Consider the following 21084-nt stretch of genomic DNA (forward strand, 5'->3'; position numbering starts at 1 on the left):
CATCGAGAAGGTTGTCTTCAATCAAATCAGCAATGTTGTGAACTCTGTCCTTTAGGCAAATTTCTGACCTCACCACAGTACTGAAACGGCTCTTACAAAAGTGTTAAATGATACATGGCTGAATACTGATTTGGGTAAAATAACAGTTCTAGTTTTATTAGATCTCAGTGTTGCATTTGACACTGTAGATCATAGAAAACTGTTGGACAGGTTGGAAAATTGGGTAGGACTCTCTGGGACAGTTCTCAATTGGTTTAGGTCTTATTTAAATGGCCAGTTACTTTTGGCAATCATGAATCTGACAGGGTGACTATAACATGCGGAATTCCCCTGGGATCAGTTTTCAGACCGCTTCTGCTCAATCTCTACGTGCTACCTCTGGGCCAAATTCTAAAGGACAACTTCATTAACTACCATAGCTATGCATATGATACTGAAATATATATGGCCCTCAAACCGAATGACTACAGCTCAATAGACTCACTGTGTCACAGTATAGAGCACATAAATGCCTGGATGAACCAAAATTGTCTACAATTAAACCAAGAAAGAACTGATTATTTTGTTTCGCAACAAAAATAAGAACTAGTATTAGTAAAGAGCTGTATTCTCAGGCTCTAAAAATCAGGGACCAAGTGCGAGTTCTGAGAGATCTCACATTCACCAGTCATATCAAAGAGATCACCAAAACAGCATTTTATCATCTTAGAAATATAGCCAGAATCAAGGGCTTGGTGTCCCAAAAGGACCAAGAGAGGCTCAGCCATGCCATTATATCAAGCAGGGTTGACTACTGTAATGGGCTCTTAACTAGACTCTCAAAAAGACTTTAAAACAGCTGTAGCTTATTCAGAATGCTGCTGCTATAATGTTAACCAGGATCAAGAGAACAGAGCACATAACTGGGGTTCTGAAATCTTTGCACTGGCTTCCAGTCAGTCAGAATATGTATTAAAGTGGTGTTCTTAGTCTATAAAACACTGAATGATTTAGGCCCCTAATACATTTCTGATATGTTTCAAAATTACAAACCGAGTAGGGCCCTTAAATCAATGAACTCAGGACAGGTAGTAAAGTCCAGAGTCCAAACTAACAAAAAACCAGGCAAGCCTAGTTCAGCAGGCCCGCAATAGAAAGTGTTGATCATGGCTGCCCTCTCAAGGTTCTAACTCAGGTCGCCCACGTGAAAGGCTGTGTCTTTAACCACAACACCACAAAGCTGACCATTTGTCGTGTGTCAGTATAGAATATTGACATTATATAATGTTTTCATGCATTAACATCACATCAAGTTTGAATATTTCGTTAGACACCATTAACCATTGTGTTAAACTGAGAAACGTTTCTTACCTCCACCACAAATAGTATCTATGAATTGTATGACTTTTGCCACTGGCCATTTTAAAAAGCTTATTAGCCAGTATATGTCACTAGACGCCATTACGCATTGTGTAAAATTTAGTAACATTTCATATTAAGTTTAACTTCACCACAAATAGCATCTATTAACTGTATGGCTTTTGCCACTGGCCGTTGTAACAGCTTATTTGCCATTCATCAATGACATACAGTAGTTATTGTATCAATATAGGTGATGAAGACAGACGTTTACGTAAAGTGAAAAGATTAGAGAATCGTGTAGCCAGCGAAGTATTTGACTATCCTGAAGAAATGCTAAATCCACCAGAAATAGCAATATAACAGTAAACTAGTGATGTCCGTTCTTCTAGCAGCAGGATATTATGCTAGCAGCGCTAACTCAGATTTTATTTTTCAAAATGAAAGACATCATTGAATTATAAAAGGCGATATAGTTAATCTAGTCTGTCATTTTATGTCTGTTCCAATGTTGTTCTTGTCTGTTCTTTTTTTACATACTACATCTTTAACTATATGGCCATCTAAATGTCAATGATGGCTTTTATTGTCCATCCATCCATCCATCTTCTTCCGCTTATCCGGGGCCGGGTCGCGGGGGCAGCAGTCTAAGCAGAAATGCCCAGACTTCCCTTTCTCTAGACACTTCCTCTAGCTCTTCCGGGGGGACACCGAGGCGTTCCCAGGCCAGCCGGGAGACAGAGTCCCTCCAGCGTGTTTTTCAAAGAAACATGGATGTGGTGTCAAATAAAAGATGTGGTCTTTAAAACAAAGTTAACTTGTAATTTGTATTTTTTTCATAGTTTTTGTGCTATAACTGTTTGTTTGAAATGTGTGAAAAACATTTTTTTTTACTGAATTCTCAGCAATCAACAGCAGCATTCTACAAACCCGATTCCCCAGAAGTTGGGACACTGTACAAATTCAGTAAAAAAAGGAATATAGGAATATAGATAACACATCGAATGTCATGCCAAATATTGGCTCATTTTGGATTTAATGAGAGCTACACATTCCAAAAAAGTTGGGACAGGTAGCAATAAGAGGCCGGAAAAGTTAAATGTACAGATAAGGAACAGCTGGAGGACCAATTTGCAACATGATTGGGTATAAAAAGAGCCTCTCAGAGTGGCAGTGTCTCTCAGAAGTCAAGATGGGCAGAGGATCACCAATTCCCCCAATGCTGCGGCAAAAAATATTGGAGCAATATCAGAAAGGAGTTTCTCAGAGAAAAATTGCAAAGAGTTTGAAGTTAGCATCATCTACAGTGCATAATATCATCCAAAGATTCAGAGAATCTGGAACAATCTCTGTATGTAAGGGTCAAGGCAGGAAAACCATACTGGATGCCCGTGATCTTCGGGCCCTCAGACAGCACTGCATCACATACATGAATGATACTGTAATGGAAATCACAACATGGGCTCAGGAATAATTCCAGAAAACATTGTCGGTGAACACAATCCACCATGCCATTCGCCGTTGCCGGCTAAAACTCTATAGGTCAAAAAAGAAGCCGTATCTCTGGGCCAAGGAACATTTAAAATGGACTGTGGCAAAGTGGAAAAGTGTTCTGTGGTCAGACAAATCAAAATTTGAAGTTCATTTTGGAAAACTGGGACACCATGTCATACGGACTAAAGAGGACAAGGACAGCCCAAGTTGTTATCAGCGCTCAGTTCAGAAGCCTGCATCTCTGATGGTATGGGGTTGCATGAGTGCGTGTGGCATGGGCAGCCTACACATCTGGAAAGGCACCATCAATGCTGACAGTTATTTCCATGTTCTAGAACAACATATGCTCCCATCCAGACGTCGTCTCTTTCAGGGAAGACCTTGCATTTTCCAACATGACAATGCCAGACCACATACTGCATCAATTACAGTGTCGTGGCTGCATAGGAGGATCCGGGTACTGAAATGGCCAGCCTGCAGTCCAGATCTTTCACCCATAGAAAACATTTGGCGCATCATAAAGAGGAAGGTGCAACAAAGACTACCTAAGACAGTTGAGCAACTAGAAGCCTGTATTAGACAAGAATGTGACAACATTCCTATTCATAAACTTGAGCAACTTGTCTCCTCAGTCCCCAGACGTTTGCGGTCTGTTATAAAAAGAGGGGATGCCACACAGTGGTAAACATGTCCTTGTCCCAACTTTTTTGAGATGTGTTGATGCCATGAAATTTAAAATCAACTTATTTTTCCCTTAAAGTGATACATTTTCTCAGTTTAAACATTTGATATGTCATCAATGTTGTATTCTGAATAAAATATTGAAATTTGAAACTTCCACAACATTGCATTCGGTTTTTATTCACAATTGTACAGTGTCCCAACTTTTTTGGAATCAGGTATGTATAATTCTGTTGTGGTCTAGAGGGTTCAATAAAAAACCTTTGTTGGATCACAGCATTTGTGTTTTATTGCAGTTTAAATATGTCCGGCAGCTGTTCTATATGGCTGGCATTCTGGAATTGTAACGACCATATTGTCCGTCCAAAAAAAAACATCTAGTGTAAACTCTGGATCCATTTTGTAGTAGCTTATCTACTGGCATGAAATTTTACTCATAGTTACAGCCTGTGTTTCTTCCCAACAACTCCTAAGTGGCTCAGGAGTACTAAGAAAACTGCAGAACCAAACACACTAGTCAGCTTGTAGGCCCATGACCAGCAACAAGACAACGCTAGAGCTCAATGTGACACGGACACTTCTGCCAGTCGGCTACCCTTCACATCAGCACAGCCCTTTTGGGAATCCCACTAATAGGTGTGGTCCAACCAGGGATCAACCATCAGACTGCAGAGACGAAACCACACTGAAATGCCTGTGATGACTGGGCCACTTGGGAGGCCTATAATTTGCCATACCATTTTGTCTACCTATTGGATCCTGGCAAATTCACCTGCTATGAATAATTTGACAAGAAAGAAGATGGAATGTTTGTCTTACCTTTTTGGCTGTCAGCCAATCTTCCTCCAGCAAATCACCCTCAAGATCACTATAAGAGAAGAGTAAAAAGAGGACATAAAGCCAGTGTGGAATCTGAGCATTAACAATTACAATATGAATGTACGTTTCATTAGAAATGAATGCGCCAAGATAATGAGAACAACAGAAACCTCTCTGTAGGTTGCGCTCTGATAACCACAGGAACGTTTACATTGACCATTTGGCATGGGGGTTACTGTCTTGGAAACCTGATCTGTGCATGGTAGAAACGCCCTTAATGTATAGGCTAGCTGGAAACTATATTTACAGTGAGAAGACAATGGAACGTTCACCGAATGACATCTGTGCTGCAATTTTCCAATAAACTTTAGCAAACTTCTCGCTTGATTTGATAGGGGTTCTACATTATTTGACCACTATACGTAATCGTAACAAGAAAAATTATGTTTTCAGGCTAAACAAGATGGATTCAGAAGAAGTTGTATACGGACAGATGGAGAGTGTACATATGAAGAGAAAAGACAAAAGAAAGTTAAGATGGCTGAGAAAAGGACAACAGGCGTAAGGAGGGAAAGGAGACAATCAAGATTCAAACAAAGATTCATTCTGTTTGACCACCTGGCCGACCGACAGTAGTCTCTCTTATGGGATCCAGCAATCATGGACGATACTAGGAACTGACGTGAGCTTTCATAATCATTGATTCAGAGTTTGCTCTGGAGTTTAAATGTTTATTTACTAAAATGTATCATACCTAACCATTAAATGAAAATGGAACTTATCAAGGAAACCTAATCACCTTCCTCGGTAACAGCCAAGCTTATTTTATTGAATATTACATGTAGTTTGAAAAGCACTTGGATGGTATATAGCATGTTTTAATAGGCATTCGAAATAGCCTGTTTTGTTTTGTCATGCTTGAACATGCTTTAATAGGTATACAATAAATAGCCTGTTTTGTTGTGCTTTGTCATGTGTACTTATGTAATTTTGAATGAACTTATTTATTGTGTTGATGATAATGTTTAAAACTGTGAGGCCTCAAGGGGGGTCTCACGACAATGTGGGTAGGCCTTAACCAAGGCCCACCACGTGGTAACCGTCTGTTTCGTGTTGAGCTGTTTGCTAGCTCAAGTGGGTACATCTGAAACCTAGTGATAAAGTAGAAATTGGTACAATGATTTACTAATCTGGTAAAATAGTTTCATGGTTTTCTTACAAAAGGTTAAAATATTGTGTTTCTCTATCCTTATATATTGTATGAGTGGCAGAATGAAGAATCCACATGGTGATAGTCTAACGTTTAATGTGTGGGAATTTAGATTTCATATACTATCATATATACACAACCCATAAAGGGGTGGAGCTCAGAGCTTCAGGAAGGGGGGCAGACCCACTGGGATGTCTTCTACCAACCTTTCCCATTAAATCTAAGTAGCCTATTACTAAGGGTTAAATTTGAGTGTTCAATCTGGTCTCATCTGTGGTAATTTCACCAACACAAGCATATTCAGTTTTGGGATAAACAAACATTAAGTGAAAGCTAAATACATTTTCCTCTCAATAGCTTTAATGTTGAAACTTGTGATTTTGAAACCAACAGAAATGAGACCTAAAGTCATCCCCCATTGTTGATGATGGAACAAAGAAAATGCATAAAGGTTGTGATTTAGGGCTTAGCTGACCGCCACTATTTGGAATAAAAATGAATTAAGTTTGTGAATTCCCTAAATTTAGGAGGTTAATCAAGACAATGTTTGTGTTTTTCATGAGGTATGGCCATTGCCTATAAAAATGCTAAATTTGTATGCTATAGCTATGCTAATACAATCGCCCTGTTGGTTGCAACAGGTAAACCACTGCACATGGGCTGGAGTTTTTCACTCCTAACATTTGGTTGCGCCGCATATCCCCTAGGTGGCCATATTATTTAGTTAGGCATGTGTCAAGAAACTACAGGATATTCTAAATACATGATAGCCAATTTCACAGACCTGTGTGATGGTCCTGTGGTAAAGTAAAATTTGAGTTTAGCTATGTTAGACAAATTTGTTAATAGGTTATATGGTTTATAATTCCTTTGCACATTGATGTCTTTGATGGTGTTAGTGAATGTTTGTGTTTTTTTAACATGTTCACTTTGTTTTGATGAATATACAAGATGCAACTCCTTATCGTAGGGATTCCAGATCCATCCCTATTACCAATTCTCTATTTTTCATGACCGTCCTGAAAAGATGGCCAGTGCGGGTTCAGGATGGCCGTATTTGTCATTGTTCTGCATTCACTCATGGTGTCACTTCCCATTGACTTAATGAACTGAAGGCAGGGGGGGGGTGTATGATATCATAATTGATCATGATTGGAATGTATGATAATTGATTATGATTGGAAAGAGTTGAGCTTAGGGCTCAAGGCAAATCAAATTGGTATTTATAAGGAGTTACGTAAACATTTTAGTTTTTCCTGTTTGCATAGTTATAACGGAGCATTGGCATCTGTTATGTTTTAACATTTTCCATTTACAGGATGTTTTTAATTGGTTTATTTGGAAAATGTTTTGTTTGATGTAAGGTCTAACATTTTAATGGTTGAATAGATTAGATCTAACCATTTCTGATTTGGCTAAGCAAAGATTGTTTAATATACAAGTTGTTTAATATAGATCAAGGAGTCAAAAAACAACCAAACCAGATCTGGATGGAAAAGGAACTTTGACAGACTTTTATGGAAACTTGTCTGAATAGGGTGTACACTACTCTGATGATGGAACTTCTGAGATCCATAAGTTTTCAGGACTGATCTATTGTCTTCATTGTTGGGAGTTGACGGAACCATACCCAGTGGATGAAATTCCGATGGACTGTTGAACCACACTAATCGTTGTTTTGTAGTTATACTTTCAACAGATCAGGATATCACAACCCCTTTTCTGATGATACATCACATCAACGACAGGACACAGACAACGGAGTGTGTGAGTACAAGCAACAGGTTCAAGAAGGATTTCTACAAACACACTGGTTGAATCGGTTTCAAATCTTCCTGACCACTCAGATGGCAGAACGATGCCAGGGTCAGATCACTTGGCTTCACACTCCATTTCTAGATGAATTATCGACAGCAAGAAGAGATTGAGAAGAGAAAAGATTGAGCCTGTAACATCATGAGCTAATAGACTACCAAATGCTGCAATAAATAATTGAATTACTCTCCCTTGACAACTGGGTATGCGATAATTATTTCAAGCACTATACGAAATGGCCGATTTCTAACACCAGCATAGCCCCTTTTAGGTCTTCTTGGGGTGTAGGTAAACTCTATGTACAGATACAGCTCTTAGACAGGATAGGTGACTGGAGACACAATTCTCAAAAGCAGGGCTGCGTAATAGGCAGTGTGCATGCATACCAGGCAATTTAAAAGATAAGTAGATGTAGATTTTCCAAAATATTTACAATAGACCTAGGTCGGACGCAACTAATTCAAAATATGTCTGAAACAGAGAGAGAACTACACTACTGTTCAGAAGTTTGGGGTCACTTCGAAATGTCCTTGTTTTTGAAAGAAAAGCTATTTTTTTTCTACATAGGTACAGAGGCCCATTATCAGCAACAATCAGTCCTGTGTTCCAATGGCACTTTGTGTTTGCTAAGTTTAGCAGGCTAATTGATCATTTGAAAACCCTTTTGCAATTACGTTAGCACAGCTGAAAACTGCTATGCTGATTAAAGTAGCAAAAATTCTATCATTTTAAGACTAGTTGAGTATCTGGAGCAACAGCAATTGTGGGTTTGATTACAGGCTCAAAATGGCCAGAAACAAATAACTTTCTTCTGAATAATCTTATATCCTTGTACTGAGAAACAAAGACAATTCCATGCAAGAAATTGCCAAGAAACTGAAGATCTCATTCAACGCTGTGTACTACTCCAGGTCTCTCCAAAAACGATGGCCAGATGTATTACATAGTTGTTTGGCTCCTTTTAAAATCAATGATAACAGAAATCACCCAAATGGCCCTGATCAAAAGTTTACATACCCTTTGTTACGCATGTAGGTACCCTGTATGTGCGTTATTTTTCCCCCTCCTGCGCTTCCCCAGGTGTCCTTTATGTTCCTGATTGCGCTCGTTGGTGTTACCCACCTTGCAGTCATGAGTGCATCGCCTAACTGCTGAGGTGGACCAATCAGTGGACACTCCTAATTGCACCACCTGTTCCTTTTTTCCTTTACCCAATCACATTACGCATCCCTGGTTTAAAAACCCAGTCAGTTGGTTCTCCCAGAGAGACTCTTTTGCTTTACCCCACATGGACACTCTTGAGATACATACCCTTTTTGATAGACAGACTTTCCTATGTACATTTCTTAGTTTAGCACATACATCTCACTTTGTCCTGTTTCATGTGAGTATGTATTACTGTCTGCTGTTTAGTCCTTGTCCAACCTGTGTGTTTTGTTTGTCCCTGTGAAAAGGTATTTTTTAGCAAGTCACCCTTGGGCATATACAACCCGTAGGAAAACGTTGTCTAAAAACAATAGTTAGAACTGAGCGGACCACCCACTGTATTTTTGTATGGCTTAGTAGTCAGCTAAGCGGTTCCTGTGGCAGCCAATTTCAGTTTAGGGGTGTTTGGACTCATTTAATTCCTTGGGTCCAGCTCAGCCCATTTTCCCTAACCCCTTTACCCTGTGTTTATAATTAATGTTTTAATTATGTAGGTAGCTTTGGTTGTCTGTGTCATTTGTTCTCACTGTGCCTTTACACTACACTAATGTGCATGAGTTTTATGTTATGGGTCTCTGTACCATCCACCCTAGACTGCTAGAGCCACAGGGTTTGTAAAACCCTTGAATATTTGGCCGTGTTACAGGCACACAAGGTGACACACAATTTCCAACATCTGGGGCTTTTTAAATTGCAATTAGTGTCTTTGTATAAATTGTGAATGAGTTTGTTAGCTCTCATGTTGATGCACTGAGCAGGCTAGGTACTGAGCCATGGGGAGCAGAAAATAACTGTCAAAGACCTGCGTAACAAGGTAATGGAACTTTATAAAGGATAAAAAGATATCCAAAACCTTGCAAATGCCAGTCAGTACTGTTCAATCACTTATTAGGAAGTGGAAAATTCAGGGAGCTCTTGATACCAAGCCATGGTCAGGTAGACCAAGAAATATTTCACCCAAAACTGCCTGAAGAATGGTTTGGGATACAAAGAAAAACCCACAGGTAACCTCAGGTGAAATACAGGCTGCTCTGGAAAAAGATGGTTGTTTCAAGGAGCACAGTACTTGAACAAAAATGAGCTGCATGGTCGAGTTGCCAGAAAGAAGCCTTTACTGCACCAATGCCACAAAATAATTGTGGCTCAGTATTGTTTTGGGATGTTTGAGCTCAAAAGGCACGGGGAATCATGTCCACATTGATGGCAAGATGAATGCAGCATGTTATCAGAAAATACTGGCAGACAATTAGCATTCTTCTGCACAAAAGCTGCGCAAGGGATGCTCTTGGACTTACCAGCATGACAATGACCCTAAGCACAAGGCCAGGTTGACCCTCCAGTGGTTACAGCAGAAAAAGGTGAAGGTTCTGGAGTGGCCATCACAGTCCCCTGACCTTAATATCATCGGGCCACTCTGAGATCTCAAACATGCGGTTCAATGACCTAGAGGCATTTTGCCTAGATGAATTGGCAGCTATACCAACTGCAAGATTTTGGGGCCTCATAGACAACTATTACAAAAGACTGCAAGCTATCATTGATGCTAAAGGGGGCAAAACACAGTATTAAGAACTAAGGGTATGCAGACTTTTGAACAGGGATCAGGTCATTTTTTTCTTTGTTGCCATGTTTTGTTTTATGATTGTGCCATTCTGTTATGATCTACACTTGAATATGAATCCCATAAGAAATAAGTGACGCGTTTTTCACAAATGGCATATATATTACCAATTCTCCTAGGATGTGCAAACTTATGAGCACAACTGTACCTAGTAACTAGGGGTGTAACAATACACGTATCTGTACCATAAGGTTCGGTACACGTTGTGATCCGAATGAATATAATCCAGTTAACCACACACACACACACACACACACACACACACACACACACACACGTTACTTTTTTGTTTGTGAAACTAACATTCAAAACTCAGAGACAGATCATGGAGCCGTAACTTAGCAACGCCTAGCACATGTAATGCTGCCTTGAAAATAAATATGGCGAACACAAACAACAAGCTTGAGGACCTTCCCGTATCCTTCAGGTCTCCTGTATGGGAAAATTACGGATTTCCAGTTGAAGCTGCACTAGGTAGGATTTTCTCTGTATAATAACTCAAGTTTTGTCCCCTATAAACGTGTTGTGAAAGCTGATGCGGCCCTCGAGTTGGTTAGCAACACATACAGTTCAGTGTCAGTGAAATGTCAATTTATAAATTTTTGGAGCCTGCTGCCAATTTCCAGGCAATTTTGTTCCAGAAATCCCATTCCAGCCAATCACCGTCTGCAAGGCGGTCTTTCCTCCTTGGTTTACTTTGGGAATGTGCATTTTGTCTGGATGATTATATATAGCTTAAGTCTGCCATAGGGAGGGAAGTTTGCTTACTTTAACAAACTATGATGGCAGTTAGAGACCAGGATGACAAATTACCAATTCCTCCCTTGTCTACTACAGCATACACTAGGAAAACTGCAAAGAAGCGATAGAAGACTAGACTAGCTCTCTATAACTTGCAACCAGGAACCCTAAGCTAATGTTAGCAAGGCAAAGAATAACATTGAACTTGAGTTTGTGCTTTCTTTTTGGAACAGGTAATTCTATTTTTCATATTATTATTCGGAACTTCATTCTCCATTGGGCGTTTGTGCAGAAACGCTTTCTGTCCGGTGAGTAATTGCAAAATGCATTAATTGTTTTTTTTACTGAATAATACCACCTACGGTAGCTTTAACTACAGTGGCAATGCGCAAAGTTATATCATCGTAATAAATTAAAAGAAATGTTATGTTTTGCATGTTTTTTTCCACTGTACCGAAATCGTACCAAACCGTGAATTTTGCATACCATTACACCCCTACCTGTAACTAAGATGGACCAGTTTGTTCCCTCAGAGATGAATGAGTTAGTGTTTTGTTTAGAAGTCAAATGTTTCGTTGACTTATCTATTTATTAATTTATACAATTAGAAATGTGAGGAATGAAATAAAGAAAGTATTTGGTTATATGCTGAAACGCAGATAAATTACAACTTTTGGAAGGAGGGACAGTAAAAACAATTATGTTGAGCCCTGTGGTCCCTTCACAGAACAGCACAAACAGTCTCTAACCAGAATAGAAAGAGGAGGGGGATGCCCAAGTGCACAACTGAGCAAGAAGACAAATACATTAGTGTCTAGGTTGAGAAACAGACCAAAGGTCCTCAACTGGTAGCTTCATTAAATAGTACCCGCAAAGCAAGTCTCAACGCCAGCAGTGACAGGGCCACACCGGGATGCTGGCCTTCTAGGAAGAGTTGCAAAGAAAATGCCATATCTCAGACTGGCCTATAAAAAGAAAAGATTAAGATGGCCAAAAGAACATGGACACTACACAGAGGAAGATTGGGAAAAGGTTTTATGGAGAGATTAATCTAAGTTTGAGGTGTTTGAATCACAAAGAACATTTGTGAGACGCAGACCAAACGAAAAGATGCTGGAGGAGCGCTCGACACCATCTGTCAAGCATGATGAAGGAAATATGATGGTCTGGGGGTGCTTTGGTTGTGGTGGTGAAGTGGGAGATTTATACAGGGTAAACAGGATCTTAAAGGACATCAATCACTCCATTTAGCTATGCCATACAACAGGACAATGACACAAAGCACAGCTCCAAACTATGCAAGAACTATTTAGGAAAGAAATTAGCTGGCATATTGTCTGTAATGGAGTGGCCAGCCCAGTCACCGGATCTCAACCCTATTGTGCTGTTGTGGGAGCAGCTTGACTGTATGGTATGTAAGATGTGCCCATCAAGCCAATCCAACTTGTTGGAGGTGCTTCAAAAAGCATGTGGTGAAAACACTATTCTGGTCCAACTGATTATCAGACGGAAGTATAAAAGCCAGAATGGTGAACAAAAAAATATTTAAACGTATATCACCGGTTGTCTGCACAGTTTTGTCCTTTGCCTGGTAGAAAGTAGAAAATACATTTTCACAGCAAAGTAGACATGGCCTTTTGGGGCATTAGTCTGCATATTTCACTGTCTGCTCGTATACTTGATGCACTGCAAGTGATACAGAATTTGTAAACAAAACGTACCCATTCAATTAATGCCCCTTCCAATCAATTGGCAGAATGTTCAATTGGCAGACACTTGGTTTGGAAAATAAGCTAGAATAATAAGTCCAGAATAATATACAGAGGAGAAAGTTGGTTGAATTGCCTAACACATCCCAGCAGATATCTTGTTTCAAATTTCAACCAATACAAAACCAATAGACAGGTAAACTATGTTCAAATAAAGTGTATTTAGCATGTTGGCTTGTGATCAAACTTTTGGGAAAAAGTAGCCGTACATTAGATACATGAACAGTCTTCCACTGATTCTGAAAGGGCCTATTCCAACGGAAACGGCGCCACCTAAATCTCTCACCAGCCAGGTATAATGGTCCACACAGATGTGCTCAAAAATTTGCATACCCTTGCATAAAATATGTACAATTTTTAAAGAAAACATGGATATCTTTTTATATCCTTTTCCATCTTAATAAAGGTCCATCCCCTTGTTACGCAGGTCTTTTGACAGTTCTTTTCTGCTCCCCATGGCTCAGTCTCTAGCCTGCTCAGTGCATCCAAGTGAGAGCTAACAAACTCATTGACTACTCATACACAGACAAATGACCATTTAAAAAGCCACAGGTGTGGGAAATTCACCTTTAATTGCCATTTTCTAGCGTGTGTCATCTTGAGTGTCTGTAACAAGGCCAAATATTAAGGGTATGTAAACTTTTGATGAGGGCCATTTGGGTGATTTCTGTTTATCATTATGATTTAAAAAGGAGCCAAACAACTATGTGATAATAAATGGCTTCATATGGTCACTATCCTCAAATAAAAGTTTTGTTGCATGATCATTCATATTTTCTAAATCAATGCCAAAATGTCACAATTTCTGCCAGGGTATAGAAACTTATGAGCAGAACTGTATATTTTTGTTATTCAAATGTTGTCTTTAACATAAATGACAATTTTTGCTTCATTTAGGAAACTAGAAAATAACACTGAAAAAGTCGAAAGTATCAGCTAGAAACTGTATTTTGTGCAAGGGTTATAGGGTTATATTGCATTCAAGAGGAAAACTAAACATGCAAACCATATTATATCTATTAAGCTGGCTTTACTTAATATCCTACAACCTAGATTTTATGTTTCTCACTGAAACGTGGCTAACAGAAGATTGTAGCGCTGCAATTCTTAACGAGACAGTACCCGGAAAATGTGGCTATATGAATACGTGTCGAAATGGTAGGAATGGAGGAGGAGTGGCTGCCCTATTCAAAGATACATACCAGTGCAAAGAAAATACACTAGGTAATTTTATTTCTTTTGAATACCTCTGTTTTACATTGAAGGGTACAACTAAAATTTTGTTTTTAACCATTTACAGACCTCCACAATTCTGCAAATTGTATTGATGATTTTGCTGAACCACTCTACTGTTTATTATTACAGGGGACTTTAACAGCCACATAGACAATAGTACAGACAATAATGCCAAATAACTTTTTGCACTACTTGACACTTTTGATCTCACTCAACATGTGAAAGAGTGTACACACACTCAAGGCCACAATCTAGTTCTGGTTATCTCTAAAGGTCTCGATATTTCCTCTCTCATGGTTAAAGACTAGCTTGCTGATCATTTCTGTGTCTTTTTTGATTAATTAGCACCCCGAATGTTCCAGTAAACTCTGTTTCTGTTAAGAAAAGGTACATTAATGAGAGTACCAATGCTCAGTTTAGATAAGCCATAGCTATCTCTCCAACAATAAGTGCTGAGTCAGTGGATGTTCTCCTGGATAATTTTAATGCCAAAATATTGAATGTCATGGATCGTGTTGCACTGGTAATGGTAAAGAAAATTATGAGCAAACAGAAAACACCATGGAGAACCACCATGATGGTAAGCGCCCTGAAAAGAGAATGTAGGAAAGCGGAATGTAAGTGGAGGAAAACTAAACTTCAAATTCACTATGACATCTATAAACAATGCCTTGGTAGCTTCAACAATGAGTTACGCAGGGCCAGACAGCAACATTTATCAGGAATGATCACCAAGAATATCAATAATACCTGCACTCTCATTTGTCATGGTCGACAAGCTTACAAACCCAATAAAGCAGACAGCATCAGAACTCATGTCCACTGTGAAATGTAATGAATTTGTGTGTTTCTTTAGTGAAATTTTTTTAAGTATTAGACGGAACATCAGAACTACACAGTCTAACAAGGACTCTGTACCGTCACCATGATCACCAAGACATAACTGGGTTATTATGTCGCATTTTAATACAATTGATCAAAAATCCCCAGAAGAAACAGTTCGACATCTTAAAGCTTCCATTTGCTCTCTTGACACACTGCCATCAGACTTTTTAACTCTATAACAATGGACCTACTGCAAATAGTTAATAGCTATCTGCAATCAGGCATTTTCCCAACATCTCTAAAAACAGCTGCCATTAAGCACCTATTAAAAAAGAGAACACTGGATGCATCTATAATGAACAACTATAGACCTGTATCAAATCTCCCTTTTAAAGCCAAGATCATTGAGAAAGTTGTCTTCAATCAACTCAGCAATTTTGTGACCTCAAGCGGTCTCTTAGACAAATTTCAGTCAGGTTTCCGACCTCACCACAGTACTGAAACGGCCCTGATTAATGTTTTAAATGATATGTGGCTGAATACTGATTCTGATAAAATAACATTTCTGGTTCTATTAGATCTCAGTGCAGCATTTGACACTGTAGATCATAGAACACTTATAGATAGGCTGGAAAATTGGGTAGGACTCTCCGAGACAGTCCTTGATTGGATCAGATCTTATCTATATGGCCGGAGTTACTTTGTCACCTTTGGCAATCATGAATCTGATAGGGGGGCTATGACATGCGGAGTTCCACAAGGATCAGTTCTTGGACCGCTTTTGTTCAATCTATACATGCTACCTCTGGGCCAAATTCTACAGAACAACAACATTAACTACCACAGCTATGCCAATGATACTCAAATATATATGGCTCTCGAACCGTATGATAACAGCTCAATAGTCTCTCTGTGTCACTGTATAGAGCATATAAATACCTGGATGAACCAATATTTTCTACAATTAAACCAAGGTAAATTGAGATAATTGTGTTTGGCAACAAAAATAAAAGAACAAGTATTAGTAAAGAGCTGGATTAGCGGGCCCTTAAAACCAGGGATCAAGTGCGTAATCTTGGTGTTCTGATAGACCTCACAGTCATATCAAAGCGGGCACCAAAACAGCATCTAAACAATATAGCCAGAATGAAAGGCTTGGTGTCCTAAAAAGACCAAGAGAAGGTCATCCATGTTTTTATCTCCAGTAGGGTTGACTACTGTAAAGGCCTCTTAACTGGACTCCCCAAAAAGACTGTAAAACAGCTGCAGCTCATTCAGAATGCTGCTGCTAGAATGTTAACCAGGACCAAGAGAACAGAGCACATCACTCCGGTTCTTATATCTTTGCATTGGCTTCAAGTCAGTTACAGAATAGATTTTAAAGTGGTGCTTTTAGTTTATAAATCTCTGAAAGGTTTAGGACCTGAATACATTTCTGATATGTTTGAAGAATATAAACCGAGGAGGTTAAAAACACTTATCTTTTCACTCTCTTCCTATGATTTTATCCCAGTTTTAATCTTTATATGTTTTCTTATTGTATTTTGTTTTGATGTTTTCATTTGAGTATTTGTTTTTATGTTATTGTACTTTCATATATTTTTCTTTGTAAAGCACATTGAATTGCTTTGATGTATGAATTGTGCTATATAAATAAACTTGAATGAAGATGAAAACCTTCCCTATTGACAGACTGTAACAATAGACTAGTGGAGGTCAAACCTCTTTTTGATCGATCGTTTTGAAAGCCATTTATTGGATCCAGAACTACCGAGTCAACTTGTCACTAATCATCAAATCCATTAAAATATGTTAATCTGGGGTATAAAGTGGTGGCTTTATGTCACATTGAAGAGCAAATGTTCAGAAAAAGACAACTACAATATTTTATTTGGCAGAATGAATTATTTTAGTTGCAAAACGTTTCGTTAAGAGAAGCACCGGGAAAATGAGAGGCACCATTTCATCAGATTTCTCTGTAACTAAAAAACTGAACTGCAATTAAATGTTTGGGGGTCACCAAGGAGATGATTTACCTGTCTAAATCATCATCTTCGCCTCTCCTCCTGCGCGATCTCTCTGCACCTGGCTTGTCATAATCTTCAAAGTCATCTTCTGAAAACAAAAACGCAAGACGTTAACTTCGTTTTGGCCTGTGTCATGGCACATCGTTGCTTTACAACTGACGTTTTGATTGAGCCTTAGGAAGCCAGATGTGAAGACAATGGCACTAACATTAATAGATAACTTGTTAACCCATGACGTTTTTTTAATACTTACGCAGCTCGTAAACCAATATATAATATAACAGTTTATGCTACTAACGTAACACAGCAACTAGCTAAATTAGGTAGCTAGTTAGCTATCGTTGCTAAAATTATTTACAATTATTAAATGTAATATTACATAACTGGCAAACGGAACAGGGATAATAATATGTATTTCAGTGAAGGAGAGAATATAACTACCTAACTAACTCGGTTTATTTAGGTCATTCGACGCTATCACAAAAGAACAACGTTAGCTTATTTAAAACACGTATCTTGCACAGTATCTAGTAGTAGCAAATCAACCACAAAACACTGCGCAGACAGCTACAGCAGTTGAAAAACAAACTAGTCATACCACACATTTGACAGTGCAGGGAAGAAGCTAACTCGCTAGTTACTTGCCCCACTTAACTGCTGTAGTGTAATACTAGCTAGCTAGCAGTAGTCAGCTATCTGAAGTCTTTTCAAATTGATTGTTTGACTTTAGCTACGTTAGAAACATTACTGCGGGCAAAACACATTAGTCACAACATACACATAACATGTGGTGAGTTACACACTATACAAAATAAGCTTGTATCGTGGTATATGTTACATAACGTAGCGTTGTTATATTACTAAACAATGCGGCCCAGTTAGCCGCATACTCCTGTGTTAGCAAAGCACCAAACCTAACGTTTGCATAGCATGGTAGTAAGCCAAAAGCATAGCGTATGAATTATGGTTAGCATACCTCGGGGGCTGGCCGCCATTATGCAAGACGGTTTCCTCAGTATGAGAGAAATTCTATATAGTTGAATGATACATTGAAATGTTTATTCTTGCGCGTTTAAATCAAGCTAATGCTGCAGCTAGCTAAAGTTTACACAATCGACAGAGATTCGGAACATAAACATGGCAGCAGAATGTATGAGCTCTGATGCATTCTGGGATCGATTTCATTCTAAGCGCTGATCGTCAGTCAGTTAGATATTCTTACCTACTAGCCTACATACTGGGTGCAGGACGAATTTATCTTATCAACAAATTTTGTCAGTTTATAAACATTTCATGAAACCTAGCAACTATGCACTAAATCTAATTATTATTGTAAATAGCCTATATTGCATTAAAATCAAACTACAGGTATTCTCAATAACAGCAAGGAGATAATGTTAAGTATATTGTCCTTTGATACATGAGCTACTGACCCAGTGTACCTATATTTTTTTCTTGCAGAAAGATGGCCTCTTTCAGTTTTTTAATATGTATATTAAATATATTTGGTTAATGTCTGATAGCACTGTAACTGATTGTGCTACTTCATCAAAAGCATGAAAAAACAACATGCCATTAATTTTCTGTATTAAGCTGTGGTTAGTTGAAGAATCCACCAGTCAATTCAGTTTGTGGTCCCACTGTACTGCATGGATCATCCTCTGGGATTTTGGAAATTATTAATGTTCATCAGCCAGCTAGGAATGAAGACATGACTAAAATAATTTTTTTTAAATGTGGATAACACCTTTCTCACAAAGATTTTGCTGTGGAGAATGAAATGCTTTGAAAAAAAAGTTTACTATCCGTAACAACAGTCGCCTTGGTAATAACTTGAGTCTATCAATCACTCTCAGATATGATTTAGGCAAGTGCCTCTTGTTAATATGAAGCATAACCAATATAAATATTTTGTATTCTACTTTATGTTTTTAAGTAAACAAATACAATAGGTTTAGTACACACAATGCTGTTCCAAAGAAGAAGTTAATCCTTTTAAAGTGAATTAAGCTTTTTTATTATTATTATTATTGGAACAATTCTTTTTTTCTGTTAATGTTACAAAGATTTTCGCATAGCATTCTTTTTTCGGCACCCTTTCTAAAGTCTGGAGTCTATTAAGCTCTGAAGAAGCCAGGAATTCAAGTAGTTGGCAGTCTAACTCTATAGCCAGTCTTTGCCACAACTACTGAAGTCTAACCCAAATTCCTCTAGGGCTGACAAACACCAACAAAGACCCCTAGAGACACCAAAAGAGGTGAGCAGTGAAGTGAAGCCTCATTGTATTGGCTCATTATGGGGTCCCGCGGTGAGGAAGAGGCCATTTTGTAGCACCACAAGGTCAATATCTGAAAGCCAGAGCGATGGCGGGGATCAGCCGTGAGATTTTTAATTTGAGAAGGCGTAAAGGGACTTTCCTTGTGAAAGACTGTCTGTGAATTCTAATGGACTGTGGGGATTGGGAGGATACAATATAAGCTGGTGAATGTTTTACTGCTTTCGGTTGGAGTGGTGTGTTGATAAAACATACATTGTTTTCCTATTCCTTCATGACTGTATATTTCTTTCCTTAGCATGGAATACCATTTATTTTAGTGTTTGGCAGTTAGGCTTAGCTTCTGAGACACATATTTGGAAAACGTAGAAAATATTGTCTGTAAAGAGAAACCTGTTTGGGTGCAAGTACAAAAGAAAATTCTTAAGAAGAGAACAATTAACACTTGGCGATTGATATCTAGGATTTGCTACTTCAGATGCAAGGGTTTCTAATGAACGCAGAACAGTATTAGCAGCCAGTATTAAAAATAAAGACCAATTACAATTCTCTGTAAAAGAATGAATTGAAAAGATTATAGATATATCTAGATTTTACAGACTAAATAATAAAATTATTTACACTAGTGGTTTTGAACAATTTTTGAACCAGATTTAACCATGGTGTTTAAGGCACTACCTAATTTTCACGAATTCTATCTGTTTATAGCCTAAAGGTTACACAGTAGTTATATATTATGCTGCAATATTAATAAACTGACAGTAAATGTAGCAATTATATTAGAAGGTACAACATTTCTACCCATATAATATAATCTATATGGCTTGTTTTCTTGATGAAAAATGTTGGTAAGCCCACTTGAGACCACAAAATCTGCTAACGCTATTAGATTGCTAATGCATGTAGCTTTATATTTAAAATACAGTGATTGAAGAAAATGGTCATGACAATTTCTACATAGTTTCTCACTGGTATTAAAGGTTTACATACAGACTGGAGTAATTCTCCATAAAATAACTGTAATATTCATTATTGTTTTATAATTATATTTTTTTACTCAGACACTCAACTCACTCTAATCCTTCAGCGACCCAAATTTGTGTTGCAACCCACCAGTTGAGAACCAATGATTTAGACTATACATTTATTTTACCATTTCTTTCTAATGGTGATCCAGATTATTTCTATTCAAATTGTTATTTATAATGGTGATTCTATTGTTGGAAATATTATCAACTGAACAGCTGCATTTAAGATGCTGCTGTGTGTCAGATGCTGATTTTTATTTATTTTTTCAAATTAGATACTGAGAGGTTTGTATACCAATCTTTTGATTCTTGATTCTCTTTTCCAAGAATTTTGGGCTCATTTCCAATAACAAGTGAGCTGTCACATTCTATTACGTTGCCCGGAAAGATCCTGCGCCATTTTCGCAATCCAGTGGTTTTCCATAACAATGCAATTTAAAGGGTGGAAAACCTAAGAAGACAAGAAGTAATCTTCTTCAGTTAACCTCTAAAACTCTGAGCAATTGTTAATAGGCATTTCCTTCTCCATCCACATTATCTTGTTTGTGTGATGCAAATGTGCCATTTTGTCTAGGGAATCGTTAACAATAGGAAAAAGTGAATGTTATGTTATATGTTTCAAGTTTCCTCACCTGTCTGCCAATAATTTCAAGCAAACACCCCCACAGCCCTTCTTGCTAGGTTCATTTTAAGATGTCATGCTTAAAAATCCATTTAGCCATTTTGGCACAGTGACGTACCACCCAAATAATAAGCAACTGATTAATATTGACCAGGAGACATTATATGTTACTTACTGTTGTACAGTGGATGCGCTGTAAATACAACAAGACATATGTTTACATCAATGGATTGGTAGACTTGAGCTTTCACCTTATGAATACAGTATGTAATTCCTGCAAAAAAATATACAACGTAATTTCCAAAGATGGGACATTGCCTAAAATGCAAATAAAAACATTATGCAATAATGTGCAAATCATTTATCACTGTATTTAA

General features: G+C 38.1%; 1 protein-coding gene across 5 annotated transcripts in view; it reads right to left on the bottom strand.

The window, feature by feature from the left end:
- Positions 1-17969, bottom strand: part of rbm33a (RNA binding motif protein 33a) — a 44316-nt gene extending 26347 nt beyond the window's left edge. For 4 of the 5 annotated variants that reach the window (XM_010885486.4, XM_010885484.4, XM_010885485.4 and 1 more), the window contains exons 1-3: positions 17759-17969; positions 16792-16870; positions 4333-4381 (exon numbers count right to left, since the gene is read on the bottom strand). In XM_010885486.4, coding sequence (XP_010883788.2) covers positions 4333-4381; positions 16792-16870; positions 17759-17777 — 147 coding nt within the window. In that variant the 5' untranslated portion in view covers positions 17778-17969. The remainder of the gene's footprint in view (positions 1-4332; positions 4382-16791; positions 16871-17758) is intronic. The other variant, XM_020041875.3, reaches the window with a different exon arrangement.
- Between the last annotated feature and the right edge of the window lie 3115 nt (positions 17970-21084).

The sequence above is a fragment of the Esox lucius genome, chromosome 21 (assembly GCF_011004845.1).
Source record: "Esox lucius isolate fEsoLuc1 chromosome 21, fEsoLuc1.pri, whole genome shotgun sequence".
In the NCBI taxonomy this organism is placed as follows: domain Eukaryota; kingdom Metazoa; phylum Chordata; class Actinopteri; order Esociformes; family Esocidae; genus Esox; species Esox lucius.